At 40.7% G+C, this 16,258-nt stretch overlaps 1 protein-coding gene across 3 annotated transcripts in view; it reads left to right on the top strand.

Annotated features, from left to right (window-relative positions):
• cntn4 (contactin 4) overlaps positions 1-16,258 on the top strand; it is a 218,326-nt gene that overhangs the window by 187,422 nt on the left and 14,646 nt on the right. For all 3 annotated transcript variants that reach the window (XR_014892415.1, XM_085273021.1, XM_085273020.1), the window contains exon 13: positions 13,248-13,423. Coding sequence is in view for 2 of the 3 variants with exons in the window: in XM_085273021.1 (XP_085129147.1) it covers positions 13,248-13,423 (176 nt within the window). In the remaining variant the exon portion in view is untranslated. The remainder of the gene's footprint in view (positions 1-13,247; positions 13,424-16,258) is intronic.

Raw genomic sequence — 16,258 nt, 5'->3', positions numbered from 1 at the left:
TAAGTATGAATACCAGTGTCTCAGTTATTATGAGTACTTTCTATGAGATATATTGAGTAGATTTAAATAATGCACCCTGTGTTTCAAATACAGAATTTTTTCTTTTAAATAAACTTGAACAAAAGAGCTCAGTTCAACTCAAAAACTGGTGTTGAAAATTTAAGCATTCTTTTCAGTATTTTCAACTCAAGATAACACTTTTGTGATTTTCAAAGATTTAATCAAGGTCATCTAACTTAGAATTATAATGATATTTACTAAGCCCCTGAATAATTTTTTAGGGTGTAAGGTACAAATATGTTTTGCTCCTCTGTACAGAAATGTTTGCCTATAAAAGCTTGCTGATGCTTTTTTGCCAGTCCCTTGTTACAGTAGGTTTCGCCACTAAAAGCTACTTGAATAGATGAAATTACGGAAAATTTATTTGATGCTTAAATTTATTTAAGCATCATTTTTCAGATTTTTGCATCCAGATCACCCAGGAATTTGACAGGTGAAGTGTTGACTGGATATATTAAAGTTGTGACAATAATAGTTACTTAACATTTTCTTGCTCTTTTAATATACTTCTTATATATCCTGGTGTTTTAAGAAATTTGCAATATCCTAAATCTTACTGAATAAGAGTCCTCCGACCCATTCTGTGGACAAACATCAATCTGTCTGCCTCACACATTCTTCAACTGCCCAAATATTATAAACTTTTTGTGTAAGATGTTTCAGACTTTCTGTAGAACAGATTCAGTTTCTGGATTCAGTTCTGGAATAGCTCTATTTGGGGTGAAAGCAGCCACCCTGGAATCATCGAATAACCAACAATCAATCACACATTGGTTTGTTTTGTGTTATTGCTCACACAAAGACTCATTTTGCTGACTGGAAACAAAAGAAACCACCTTGTTGATGAAATATTAATATTAGAAAAAGATCAAATGCACACTGAGAGAAAATGGGAATTAATTTTATACAATATGACAGCCTGTAATTTAATTTCAACTCACCAGAGACTATTTGCAGTAATGCTGATGACATCCCCTTTTTTTCATTTCATTACTGTACCTAAAAATCCCAATAAAGACAGTTGGAGGGAAAAATTTGTAACAGCTCCTCTAAACATTGACCAGTGACGACTTGGGAGTGATGGATCAATTTCTATAAGTAGCGCTTTTCACAGACTTAAAAGTCACAAACCGCTGTGCAACAATTAAAACACAATTAATATCAGTCTGTAAAGTAAGACATGACAGCGGCTTTGGTTAAACAGCATGTATCAGTGCCCCAGGAATGAAACCAGGCTGCTTCATCATGGAGACAAAGCTCTGGAATGAGAAACACATACAGCAGCTGCAGTGGACAGGAGCCCACACTGTTCCACTTACCTTTAACATTACTCCTGAGTGACAGTGCAACGCCTTTACCTATAGTAGCACCTAAAGACTACCAACCTACTGCTGCTGGATACCTGTTTTATTTTCCTTAAAATAAAACAGCCACAAGTGTTTAATTTTCATTCATAAAAAATGGCCGACACAGAAAAGGGGCACGTTTTATGAAGCATCCAAGCATCCTCCAATCTCCATCTTCTGATAAGTCCCACAAAAAGCAGGTTTTTCCCCCCTCTCTCTCTGTGCTGTCATTACTAGACAGAGACACCTCAGCTGCTATGTCTGTTTGCAGAGATGTTGAAATCATTCGGCTCACTGCCTCGCTGTGCCCCCCAGTACCAGCAGAAGGATATACTGCGAGAAAAAAATAGTCTTCGTGTTGTTGGATCATCTGGGTTGGGGATTGCATTTCTGCTCCAGTGCTGTGACTTATTATACTTCATTAAAAATAAATGTGAGCTGGGTATAAAGTGCGGTGCATTCTGCGGCGGCTTTATGCTGTGCACACCGCAGCTTTTCTGTCCCATTTCCACAGGGGATAGTGTTCTCACCTCGTCAGGCTCCCGGAGGATTTGCTGACATATTCAGTGAACTATACCCTCACTGTGACCTCCTTTTCACAGGGGTTCCTGGGCTCATTTGTGCTATTGTTACATGTTCTGTTTTGACCTTCCTCGTTGAGCAGCTTCTTTTACATTTATAGAGTTATTGATTTTCAGTATATTGCCCTGAGGGAGAAAAGTTCACGCCTCATATTTCAAAAGGTTTTTCATATAAAGGTTTTCTATCTAGATTTGCATGTACTCTGTAGTTCAGGAATTTTCACACGACGCATACAAGTGCAGTTCTCGCAGCTACGACTGCATTTCTTCGGCTTCACCAGAAGCAGAATATTCCGAGACGCCGAGGTAAACCCCGTGGGTCAGAGCATGCTGGAAATTCGCTCACACCTTCTACTCACCGCCTAAGAGAGAGTACGATTCACTGTAACCTCATATGAACATGCAGAATACATTGATCATTCGTCTACGCTGTTATTAAATACCCGTGGGGGGGAAAGAACTACACAGGTCAAAAAAAAAAAGAAAATCTAATAAAATCGTGCCCAAATCCTTCCAATACCCTGTGTGAGAAATACTGCAGCTAAAATCATTTTTCATAAAGTCTCGAAGACAGAGCTTCTTCTTCTTTGTGTGTAGTTTATAGTTTTTGCTCAGAGGTTCAATCCATTAAATTGTCCTTCTTCTACAAGTTAGCAGTCTGTAAAATCCTTTGAAATGCAGTGTCAACAGAACAGTCTGCTACCATATCAGGGTTTTTTTCTCCAATTATCCAAGTAGTTGCCATAGAAACATGGATTAATTGACTTGCTCAGCCCCTGCAGGCTAGTGTTTGATTGAATACTTTAAAAAAAAAACATTGATTTATGTCAATGAGAATAACAGCGAGAAGAAAATCCTGTTATTGTATCTATATGTTCATTCTCCTTTTTAGCCAAAAACACGTCACATAATGGAATTTTAAATAACTCTGTTGCAGCTCTGTCTTCTGTAAATCACTATCAAGGCGTGTTTCCTTTTTCTGTTGAATTATAAAAGACAGATTTCATATATTATGAATGCCTGAAAGTCAGCAACAGTCAAGGATGTGGGGAGAGCTTAGAGTGCACCTTGCTGCTGATTTATGCTGATGCCTCGCTCTGGCTCCCATTGACGACTCTGCCGCTCTACCAAATGCAGTACGCCTTGCATAATAGAAGTGAGAGAAATTAAAGGATCACGTAACCTCAGAAATTCATTGGTGACACCTGCAGCCGTTACGTGAATTGCAGTTATTATTCTGTTTCTCTGGGTTTGCAATGGCTTTTGCACGACTTATCCTACTCAGGTCTTTATTTGGCTGTATGAGATATCTTGCGTCTGCGCTAGCAGGCACCCTAGCACTAGGTACAATTTAAAAAGACCAACTGAGATCAATCAAAATTGATCCTAAAATAACCAAACAATGCCTCGATTAAGCAAATACTCCACCCACGTTGACTGCAGTTTTTCACTCATGGTTAAATTTCAATATGGCCAAACAGACTTCCAGACTTTTAGCTGAGCAACCAGAGAGCATTAAGGGGCAGAGAGGAGGATGCTACTCTCAATGTTGTTGCCTCTTTTCAGGAGGACGCAACTGAAGTTACACAATTACACAGTGAATTTGCAATTATTATTATATTTACAGAATACCACAGTTTTTGTCTTGGTCGTATCATTTAATTTTGTTGTATTTATCCGCAACACCTTAAACGCTGGTCCGTGAAAATATTGTCTGACGTTAAACCGGTCCGTGGCGCAAAAACGGTTGGGGACCACTGGTCTACGGAACAACAGCTTTCCGACTGTATCTGTACAAATACTGTCCTGCTGAGTTTTTAGGGCATATTAAATGAATGTTTTAAAAGATTTAGTCATGCCAGATCTGGCTTCAAAGCGGGATTTCAGAAACCAAACGATAATGTGTCGCTAAATCCATCTTTTACACTATGTATCTATCATAGCATTTAGCTCACTAACTTAATCTTGCTTAACTTGTTTGCTAATGCTAAAGCACAGTACTGTTGATATAGCAAACAGAAAACAGGCCTCTCTTATGGCAATGCCCTCGGGAGCAAGCATAACCATCGCATCCTTTGGATTTTTGCAGAAAATATGTCCTCACAGAGAAATTATGCTTTAGGCTGTGAGAGCCAATGAGAGAGTTGTGGCATGTTATTTTATTTATTTCATTAAAATTTATTCAGCCATTTCCATAAAGTGTTTTTTGGGGGGTTGTTTTTCAAACATTTAATGATGATTAATGTATTTGTCTCTTGCAAATGTTAATTTCTGGGATATTTTAAGTGCAACTTTAAAACCTGATTAAAAAGTACAGCATTGCTGTACCATCGTGCACCAGTTCCACTCTCTCTTTCCCATTTATCAGACACTGTGAAATAAAAATGGTAGAGAACACCCCCACCCGCCCCCAGCCAATCAGTGGGAGTAAGAAGGGGGGCAGTGGAACCTGCTGCTCTCCCTGTAGGTTCAGGTTGATGGCCTATATGTGGTTTTCCAATCAGGCTGCAAAGAAACACAACCATGTCTGTCCTCTCAGCATAAACAGACACCGCTGTTATCCACTCATTATTCTTGTGAAAAGGAATATGGGTTTTATTTGACACCCTCACACACTCGCTTCCTTCCCATCATAATATGTTAAAGCTGTTTTCTGTGGCTGATGTACAAATGTTCCTGTATATGAACGTGTGCCTTTCTGTCACAAGTGATATTGTTTGCAAAATGGGATGGGGTAATTTACATGCACTACTTCATTGAGGATTGGAAACCTGTTTAGCGGGGAGAAATTTGTGTTGCGGGATCAGCCCTTATGGGAGATGACAGTAGTTTATTCAAATTGACTTTGGTGATATGAATACTGAAAAATACCTGTCAAACAGCATTCTGTATCTCCCGCTGTGAATAAGCCACCTCGCACACAGCAGAGGAGCAGTCACAACAGATGAGCCCTGTTAATGTCCCCATTATTCCAACACTGGGGGGATATTAGCAGATTAATTGCACTTGATTATAGACGTGCTCTCGGAATTTTGATTACACTGGAGATGAGCCGTTGCAATTAGGGTTGCCGCCGATCATTACGGATGGTCAGTGAACTCAAAACTTCAGAGATCCTACAGTGTTCACGTCAGTTTGGCTCTCTCAAGCAATTCATCTTTTCGGCGCTGTGACCCACTGTAGCAGCCATTTGTTTTGGAGACATTTCAAAAGTAGACGAGGAATATTCTGTCATTGTGGGCGACATCTAGAGAGATCTTTTTCGTAGATAGGTAGTTTCCCTCTGTCTGCACCACAAGGTGCACATGCGTGGATCTTAAAGACTGAAAGAAAGATGAAACTAAAGATGTTCACCGTGGGATGAATTATCAATTTGGTGATCCCATAACACACGGGTGGGCAACTCCAGGCTTTGAGGGCCGGTGTCCTGCAGGTTTTAGAGCTTACCCTGGGTCAACACCCCTGAATCAAATGATTAGTTCATTACCAGTGTTCGGGAGAACTTCAAGATATGTTGCGGAGGTAATTTAGCCATTTGAATCAGCTGTGTTGGATCAAGGACACATCTAAAACCAGCAGGACACCGGCACTCGAGGCCTGGAGTTGCCTACCCCTGCTGTAACATTTTGTCAGCTCCTTAACCAGGACAAAAATCTCACTGTATTCACTCATGAAGAGTCAACTAGAAAAATCACAACATGATTGAAAATAAGCATACTATACTACGAGTATGTTACATCGTCTATCCATTTTGCACCACTTATCTGGTTCACAGCAGCAGTCTGAGCAAAGAAGTCCAGACTTCCCTTACCCTGGCCCGGGGGACACCAAGTTGTTCCCAAGCCAGCTGAGTCCTGGGTCTGGCCTCAGGACCTCCTCCCAGTAGAACATGCCTGAAATATCTCACCGAGCAGATATCTGAACCACCTCAATTTGGTTCTGTGGATGAATGATGTGGATGAGCGATCCAAGTAGCTCTCAAATGACCATTCTCCTCACCCTGCCTCTAAGGGAGAACTCAGTCACACTTCATAGCTCTTTAACCTTGCTTGTAAAATTGCATGTTTGCACAATTTCCAACTAGTGCTAGATTGGTACAGTAAATGAATTGGTACAAGCACTTTCATGCAAAAACTTTGATTTGTTTTTCAATCACCCACCTTAATCTGGCTCTCAGTGCACTTGCACTACCAGCACAGTCATCATGTTAACATTGTCTGGATGAACATCTAAGCATACTTTGTTAGCTGCTGATGACTCCACGACAGAAGACAAATAATCTGTTTCATTTTACACCCTAGACTTAAATGTGGTTACCAGTTCTCTGCTGAATTCCTACAGTTGCTTTTCCAAGCGAGCCATGTCATCCAAGTTGGATGGCAGCAACGATATGAAATAAATGCGATTCCTGACAGCCATATAGAAAAATAATGAGCTGCCATCTGTCAGTAATCACCAGCAGGTTGCTACAGATGTGCCACCACACAGAATACAGTACCGAGAGGATCTTGTATCTATCTGTTGAGCAATGGAGACAAGGTTTTCCTTGCCATTCAAGTTTGTCCTTGAGGAACCTTTGATAGGTCCTTCAGAAAATAAGTGGAGCACAAAAAAACTGCATCGGAGGATTTTCTGGCGTGCTGATGAATCTGTTGATTTGAAAAGGAAGAGGAGGTAAAATTGCGAGTGAAATGATTGCTTTTTAAAACGGTAACCACATTTTTTTGTTCTTAAACGACCTGCTAGGAAACTCTGAGGATTCGCCAAGGTGATGCACGATGCTACGCTGATTCACTTTGAAAAACCTTAGCCTGACATGCTTCGTCACAGTTTAGATCCTTTGTGAAGACGTCTTTTCTTACCTGCCAGTGAAAGAAAACATTTCCTTTTCAGGTTTGTGTTTGTCTTGAACCCTGACGAGTCCGGATCTTCTGCGTGGGTCTCAGTTTAAAGATGATTATAAATTTGTTTTCCAAATACTCTAAATCATGCGGCCTGTGTCTCGTCCCTGTGCTCCACTATTCAAGCTCGCATTGCTCACCTTTAGAGGAAACTTACTGAGTATATATATATATATATATATATATATATATATATATATATATATGTGTGTGTGCACTGAGGGAGACTGCACACTTCGCATTACGGCTTTAGATCATTAAAGACAGAGGATTCTCCACAGCAGGAAGGGAAATGTGTGGGCATTATTCATAATGTTGGAAGGAAGACTGGTGAAACTGGCCTTGTGAGGCATGTCAGTGTGCCTCAGAAAGGAGCTCAGGGTCATTTGGTAACTGTAAGCTAGCTCTGTTTTCTGGTCAACCATATGTTATTGTTATACAGCTTCTCTGAGTGTTCCCACTGTGTGCCGGTGGTCTGTATATCATTTGTTTGGCTTCATTAGCTGTCTGTGCATCCTAGGCTTCCTTCAGCTGCTTTGCCTTAGAATAGAATGCCATGCTGATTGCTGTTGGTGTTTTTATTTTGCAAATCAACTCCAAAATTGCATCTGATATTTTCTTCTCTGTTTCTTTCATCATTACCATCTGTTGTGAATCTTGTGCCCTTTATATACACAGAAATTCACATTAACTACTTATATTCAGATTCCAGCCAGAAACTCATAGACATTTAGAAATAAAGACGTAGTTGCTGCTGGTGGCGATTTATCAAAAAAATGATGTAGGTGGTTGGCAACCTTGCTTTCATAGAGGAAGAAAACCAGAATACAAGCAGTTGGCAACCAGCTGACTCGAGTCTCCTACTCAGAGAGATATGTCGCAGAGTAGTTTGACTCATTGACACAGACGAACTCAGACGGGTTAACAATCTGTCTGCGTTTATAAATTAGACAGTAGTTATTTGCAGACCTCTCTGAGAGTGCAGTCTATCCCCAATCACCTTGCAATGTTAATATATTTTTTCTTATCAATCACTTTTCTACTCTGTCAGAGCACTGAAAGCGCTTTACACAACCTGCGTCATTGCCCTTGCTTCATGCCACAAGCACTTTCTATGTAAGTGCTTTCTATCTAACGTTCACACTCCGATGAATGCATCAGAGAGCAACTTGGGGTTAGTATCACGCCCGAGGATGTTTACCACGAACCACCAGCCTTTCACCTGAGCTACAGCCAGGTGAAAGAGCAGAGGTTTAGAGTGTTGCATAACCAACTGGTCACCACAACTACTTGCAATTAGTTTCTGACAACAAGAATATTGAATACAACCACTAATTAGTTTTTCTTAAAGGTCTGGTGTAAGTGAGCCATTAAAAAAGCACACAGTTAGATCATGTTTTACTCGTTAATTAGTTCCGTTCTATGACCAAAACATTGAATTTCTCATGTGGTATCATTCCAGATCAAGTCATGAATGCAAACAATGGAGGATGTTCTTTTAGAAAAACATGGTATCAGATTTGACACCCAAGTCATTTCAAGTTGATTCAATATACTATACTAAGTAACAATATAGTGTTAAATACACAAATTTGTCTGGGAAGAATTACCAAAGCAGCTAGTTTTTTGGACATGGATATTCAAGGCTCTTCACCTCCTGCACAGGTAATTCAGCAGTGAGCAAGAGATGTGTTTAATTTTTAAAACAGATTTTTGGAGGAAAGCATGAATCGCAGTGTTGACTTGGAGGTTTCAGAAGCCCGTGGTGCTAGTTTTAATAGTTTAAACAAGGTGTTTGCAAAAACAGCAAAAAAGAACTTACATAGTAGTACAAGTTAAAGAAGTATGATTTTGTCAAACCTGATTGCATTTAGTAAAGTCGGGGTTGCTCATGTCTAAATGCTTTGAATTATTTGAATTATTAACTGTGCAACAGCTCATATTACATGTATCACATGTAAAATATGTTCAGATGCTTGAATGTAAGTTTTACGTTGGTATGACATGTTTATTATATAAGACATGGTTTGCATGGTAATATCAGAATCAGAATCAGAATACTTTATTGATCCCTGGGGGAAATTATTTTTTGTTACAGTGCTCCACTTTAAACCAACATTAAGACAAGACAGACAATACGCTAACTAAGAATAGTACAATATATACATATATATACATACATACATACATAAGTCACTTATAAATAAATATTTGGAAAAGAAACATGTGTAGTTGTAGCAGCAAACAGTGTGTTAAGTGGATGCGTTGTACAGGGAGATGGCCACAGGCAGGAATGATTTCCTGTGTCGTTCAGTGGTGCTTTTCGGTAATCTCAGTCTCTCACTGAACGAGCTCCTGTGACTGACCAACATGTGGGTGGGAGGTGTTATCCAACATTGTCTTTATCTTGGACAGCATCCGCCTCTCCGACACCACCTTGAGGGAGTCCAGCTCCATCCCCACAACATTGCTGGCCTTACGGATCAGTTTATTAAGTCTGTTGGCATCTGCGACCCTCAGCCTGCTCCCCCAGCATGCAACAGCATAGAGGATCGCACTGGCCACCACAGACTCATAGAAAATCCTCAGCATTTTCTGGCAGATGTTGAAGGACCTCAGTCGCCTCAAAAAATAGAGACGACTCTGGCCCTTCCTGTAAAGTGCTGTGGTGTTTTTAGCCCAGTCCAGTTTATTGTCAATGTGTACTCCAAGGTATTTATAGTCCTCCACAATGTCAACACTGACCCCCTGGATTGAAACAGGGGTCAAGTGTTTCCTGGTCTTCCTGAAGTCCACGATCAGTTCCTTGGTCTTTGCCACGTTGAGCTGCAGATGATTCTGCTCACACCACGTGACAAAGGAGTCGACCACAGCCCGGTACTCTGTCTCATCATCCCTGCTGATGCATCCAACCACCGCAGAGTCATCAGAAAACTTCTGAAGATGGCAGGTCTCTGTGCAGTGGCTGAAGTCTGTGGTGTAGAGGGTGAAGAGGAAGGGGGAGAGGACAGTCCCCTGTGGTGCCCCTGTGTTGCTAATATGTAGTTAAACAATGATGTAGATAACCGAATGAGCCAAAGTGGCACTTTGCACTTCTGTCAGAGCGATAAGCGAGCAGCATGGTGGGGAGAGAGCGCAGTGGTTTTAATAGGCTTGGTTAAGTGGTGAGATGACGTTGACAGACAGATGTTTGAGCTGTGCTAGAAAACCTGTGATCATACGTCAGTATCTTAGCTGCTCCTTGGATGAGCTAGGTCAGCTGAGCACTGATCAGGTGTTGTAGTACATCTGCTCATTTGACCCTGTTTGATTACACTGGTTAACAATGTTTCAGACATCCTCAGCTCCATCACATAATATGTGCTATTTCTGTTTGATTTTGAAATCCAGATGTGACAATTAAAATAGCTGAGTAACATTTCCAAGATGGTTCATTTCTTTATATTTTGCTGCTATTGTACATTGATTTGAAGAGTTTGAATCATAAATTGTAAGTTTACTTTATGGTCACTTCACACTATAATATTTCACCTTTAATATTATGTAAGAATTAAAAACATCAGAAAAAAGGTCTATATAGCCCAGACTTGAGTGAAACAAAATTTTACAACTAATAGCAGATTTATTTCACCTCAAACACCAAAAAACTGTCTAACAGCTTATTGTGAAAGAAGAAGAAGAATTACAGATTTCCTGCTACTACAAAGGTCATGTCGAGCGTCTGAGTACAATGGATGCGGGACACGACCATGGAGATAAGATTTGGAATTTGACATTTCATACTTGGCACATTTCTATGAATCTGACCTGATGAAAAGCAGATTAATAGTTTAGATAGTGACCATCTAATAATTACTATAGTTTCCCCCCATTCTGCCCATTTTCGCCAAATCTTAAAGGTTAAAATGTATTTAAGTGATTTCTGGCTTCAATTAAAATTTTGGGTCTTAGATCTGAGCAAGTAGATTATCATGAAAACTAGAATCAATCAGCAATTTTAAGCAACAAGTTCCGTTTCAGTGACTAAAATTTAATTAGTTAATGGAACCTTTACAGTTGTGCACTGCTACCAGGGCACTTGGACATCTGAGACGTTCAAAAACAGAGACAAGAAACCTTTTCAGAGACAACCTGCCTTTTCACATAACAGCTTTCCAGTCTCAGTCATTTAAAAACACTGTTAAAAATCAACTCTTCTCACTGACTTTCAGGTCTACCTCAGCAAGTTGTCCTGGCTTTTTATCATGCGAGCAGTCTTATTCAGTCTATTACTGTTTTATGTGATTACATTTTTACTGAATTTGTTATTTTACTGGTTGTTAAGTATGAGTTCTGTTTGCATTGCCTGTACAACAGATTCTTTTTAATCATAACTTGACTTGGGATCTACAGTAGCATTGCTGTAAGCAAGTCCTATCAGACTCTGCTTGATTATTTATACAGAGTATACAAAACAAGTGAAGGGGGGCCTTCACCTGTCGGATTTTTCTCCCACAATCACTGTTAGAAAACCGTCATAGCATCAGTATTTAATGGCTTGCTTTCATAAGCTCACTTTAATTTACATTTTTGATTAAACTGAGGCCGTGGGTTTCTTCAGCCGAGGATGGGCGACAGAGTTAGACTCTTGTCTACAGAGCCCGAGGTTTTTCTTCTTACTGATGCTGACTGTTCCTTAAGGTGGATATTTCAAATGATGGCCTGGGGCCTGAAAAAGTTCCCAGGTCCCTCCCAGCCTGTCTCAGCACACGGGCTCGCTCTCTGTCTTGTCTCGGACTGACCCTGCTAAGTGAGCGTTACTGTCCTCCCCGTTTACAGTAGCAGTAGGTAACAAGGCATTATACAAGATAGAAATCAATCAAATTATGCTCAAGAGTCCAGTGTGTGGTTGTGTAACCAACCTTGGTTGTCCGTATAATCTGTCACAAATCATGACAGAGGAGGGTAATAAGGCAGCATACCCCCCCATCATTGTCACTGTGAAACCCCCGGAGGCAGTAAGACACCAGGCAGCACACAACCACACGACACAAGGAGAGGAGATGACGACAGAACACACCAGTCCTGCTGTAGAAATAAGGAAGAGAAAAATTGTTTATTCCGTGTTACAGGTAACACGAACAGAGTGAGTTCTCTTGACTGTGGATCTCTGTGGGTATTTCCTCTGTAGATCCTTCCCAAGCCTTTTTTCCCCCCACCACACATTTCCTTCTTTCTCCTCACATGATTTGGAGTAACCATCTCTCCAAGAACACCACTGCAGAGCACACCTGACACTTTTTTTTTCAGAGAAATGTGTTTCTTAAGCTTTATATTTTTTAGCTTTTCTGTTCCTTCCTGCACTTGTTCTACAAGGTGTAGCCAGCCTGCAGAAGCAGACCGAGCACACACAGAGACTTGAATACCTCCTGTGTGTTATTATGGGTTTTTTTATCTTTACTGCACCGCCATCGTTCACCATTTAGCCCCTGCAATAGAGGACTGGGCTTCTCAGACACACTTTCATTGTGTATATGACAAGACCCAGCAGCTGATAGCATTCTGGCCTGAAATCAGAAAACGACTAGATAAATCACATTGGGAGCGTGCGGTAGCATCTGTGTGTGTGTGTGTGTGTGTGTGTGTGTGTGTGTGAGACAGAGAGGGGGAGCCAATACAATGAAGGTATCGAATTCACTGTGGATGAAGACTGCACTGCCGGCACTTTCTACATGAATCTATGCCTGTCCAGGGATCATTTGCCATGGTTAATTTAGTCCATGTGCTCAGAGTGGCTATTTCAACCAAGTAATCACAGCACCCCCAAGAGGGAGACAGGTGCTGCACACTCTGAGTATAAAGCCTCTCCCTCCCTCACGTCCTTCCACCTTCCCCCTCCATCGCTAACATACGAGTGCAGATAAGGGACGCTCGTCTTATTCCCATGTGCAGCCACTGTAATGCACTGCAGGAGAGAAAAGAGAGCACTGACGACTGGAAGAAGTCCTGTTTGCTGTTTTCCTAGCAGTTCGATTTGGGAATTGCAGCCGGGTCGAGGGGAGTTCCAGTCTGCAGGCTGAGATGACAGTGACACATGGAGGCTTCGCGGGCTGCAGGAGAGACACGTCTCCTCCGAGTCCCCACAGAGACAAGCTCAGGCCGAAACTAATACCAGTTATTGTAGCTGTGCACCCTAGTTTGCTATGTGCTCCGTCCCGTATATCCTTCTATTAACTCAGTCTGACATATCCATAAGGATGATGGAAGGGCTCTGCTTTTTGCAAAGCCATTTCCTGTGCTGAATTATAATGCCTGGAAAGAGTAGAGGCGTGCAGCGTGCTTGATCAGACGTGCGTGAATATGAATGTGTGTTTTTTCAGAGCCTACCGTCATCACCACGCTGGCCTCCACGCTGGACGTCACCGTCGGGGAGAGCGTGGTCCTGCCCTGCCAAGTGAGCCACGACCCGTCTCTGGAACTCAAGTTCACCTGGTTCTTCAACGAGCAGCTCATCCACTTCGGGAGCCACGGTGGATTCTTTGAAAAAGTGGGAGGCGTAAGTCAATATTTCATCAATCATGGTTTCTGACAGGCCGCGAGACTAACAGGCCTCTGGTTTTAAAACAAGCTGTCATGTTGTGAGAGGTGTGCAGACAGGATGCCTTCATGCATCAGTCCGGGAAGCCTTTTTGCTATGAGCGCTTATATAGTATTTGGACATTTTATCCCCAAGAAAACAAAATATGCCTAAAAACAACAAAACTTGAAATGGGGGTACATTAAATGTGCATTTCTATCCCAGTAGCTATTATCGAAAAACATTTACCCCCTAGAATTAAATAAGGCAGTAACTATGTGTATGTGTTTGAGGATTTTAGCCACACTTTATTTTCTTTTTAAAGTATATTTTTCAGCCAAATGAAAAGAGAAATCAGGTAAAATCTTAGTTTTACTCTCTAATTCTATCTAATTTCTTATCTGCTTGAGCAGTAAGGACAAATCACCAGGCTAACACATAAAGACAGACAATCAAACACTCTCACATCCATACCTACGCCCAATTTAGATTCACAGATTAACCTAAAATATATGTCTTTGGACAGACACAGAGAGAACATGAAAAGAAGGCTTCCCGGCTCTGTGGTTTGAACCTTCCCTTGGTTTCGTTCTCCCTGTGCTGATGACTTTCTTTGGTTTTCTGCTTCATCTGTTACAGATGGGAGACAGATAAAGCTTTGAGTGGCCAGTGAGGCTAGAAAAGTGCTATTCTATGCCACTGACAAGTGTATGATTTAATAATAACGTTATATCAGATTCCCTCATTATGGTACCAAATTATCGGTAGCAAATCAGCGTACTCAAAAGGTGCAACGTGGTGCTTTCAGAGTGCATCACCTAGCAATATATATATATATATATATATATATATATATATATATATATATATATATATATCATCGGATTGTTTTTTTTTTTATGTGTTACTATTTATGAGTCCTTGCCAAGATAATACGACAATGCAGTTTAAAAATAATCTTGTTTTGTGGTCACATGTTTGTGGCATTTCAACTTGGTGTTGGCCAAACTATTCAGCATCAATGCTCCTAAAATGGTTGAAGGGTGTTTCTCCCAAGTCTGCTATTATATTGTTTAAATACCAATAAATTGGCAAATAGCTAATATCGGCCTCTAAACACACCAACGGTGTAGGCTTTATCCCTGGAGCACAAGCTGACGTTATCCCCCATTGTCTTCCCCCCAAAAAACGATCACGATATGATGGCAATAACCGCAGCGTAAATGGCCAGATACTGATGTTTCCACATGCAGTCAGACCCCCTAATTTTAGTTTTATATTTGTATTAATGCAACAAAAAATTGAATGAAAATAGAGTACCAGATAGATGTCAGTTAATTACATCTATCAGCAATATAAACACAGAAGACTAAAGGTTCATCCACACAGGAAGTGATTCATGCAGCACCCTCTAGCTGATAGTTAGTTGCTAGCAGACATCCCAGGTTTATCTTTGTAACTGTTGAATGTATTGTCATTAAACAGCACATTTCACTTTCATTGGTAGTCGAGTTGAACAAAGTTTTGTGTTCCCAGCAGTTATTTCACTCACTGTAGCTTTAAGACTCTGTATGTCATCGACTTTCTGTTATATCTGGTCACCAAGTAGCTTCCTGTGTGGACAGTTGCTAAAAAATTGCTCTTTTGGTGAGACAACAAACTAACCTAACAACAAGTGAGAACAGAAATAGAACTTGTCCACAAATAGTGACATCCAAACTGGAGTGTTCAGCTGTGTTTGTGCCCACCTCGCCAAAACACTGTTGTGTGTAATTTCAGGAATGCTAATATTTGCTAATGTGCTAGCATGCTAACGGCCAATGGCATAGCTTAGCTGTAGGGTTTCTCCCACGAGAGAGCATCATTTCAAATTCTGTTTATTGTCACACTCCAGCTTTGATAACATATATTCCACATAAGCTGAGGCGCATAATGTATAATTAAAACTCAAACCTTGTTGAGCTTCATGGAGGAATCCTCATTTTATTAGCACCACTGCTACATAAAAGACATTGATTTATTGCCCAACCCCCTTCAGAGATTTCATTGTATAAAAGGTCCAGATGTGACTCTGAAGATTAATTGGTACATCAATATTATACTTCTTCTCTTAGCGGGGTCATAATAAATTCAGCCGCAGTGCAGAGGGAATGTTTGTATCAAGTGTATAATTTATGGGCAGAAAAAATTTGCTGCCTGTGGTTTATGTTAAAAAGAAATTTACATACATGCAACCAGTCTCAGTGAGCTCCTGTATACTTTATAAAGTCCGCAGCTTATACCTCAGCATGCCATGCACTGTTTTGAGTTGGAGGGGTTTTTTCTCTTTTAGCTAAAAAATGCAAGGCTCCTTTAAAAACTGCAGGCAATACAGAGGGGAAAAAATCCAATGCAGAGGCGTTTTTTTTCTTTCTGTTTTCTTTATGATTTAGGTGTTTCTAGGATCGTGATTTACAGTCTCCCCTCCTTAATAAATTGCTGTTCGTCTACACTTATATTGATTAAGCTACCAGCCACTCCATAGAATTCTTACTGCCACTGTGCCACATATTTCCGCCATGTCCAATTTATCACAGAACCTGCTCAGCTCTGCCTGGGTGAAATGATAATGTAGGAGAGGGAATTGCAATTAGAGATGGAATGAAAGGCTCTCTTAAAGAACTAACTATTAGACTAGCCATTAGGCTGCACCGTATAACTGAAGCGGCTCCATACCGCAATTCAAATCAAGCCATTAGAGCAAGTTCATTTCTGTAATCACAGGGATAAAACAAATGCACGGTGCGCACATGGTATAGAGAGGCATTTCTTTGT

Source organism: Mchenga conophoros, linkage group LG5 (assembly GCF_057382185.1).
Source record: "Mchenga conophoros isolate Kocher_MC1m ecotype Shallow Benthic linkage group LG5, M_conophoros_male_GT1.1, whole genome shotgun sequence".
NCBI classification, from domain to species: domain Eukaryota; kingdom Metazoa; phylum Chordata; class Actinopteri; order Cichliformes; family Cichlidae; genus Mchenga; species Mchenga conophoros.
The sequence above is the reverse complement of the archived record's forward strand: the minus strand, read 5'-3'. Positions and strand labels throughout refer to the sequence as shown.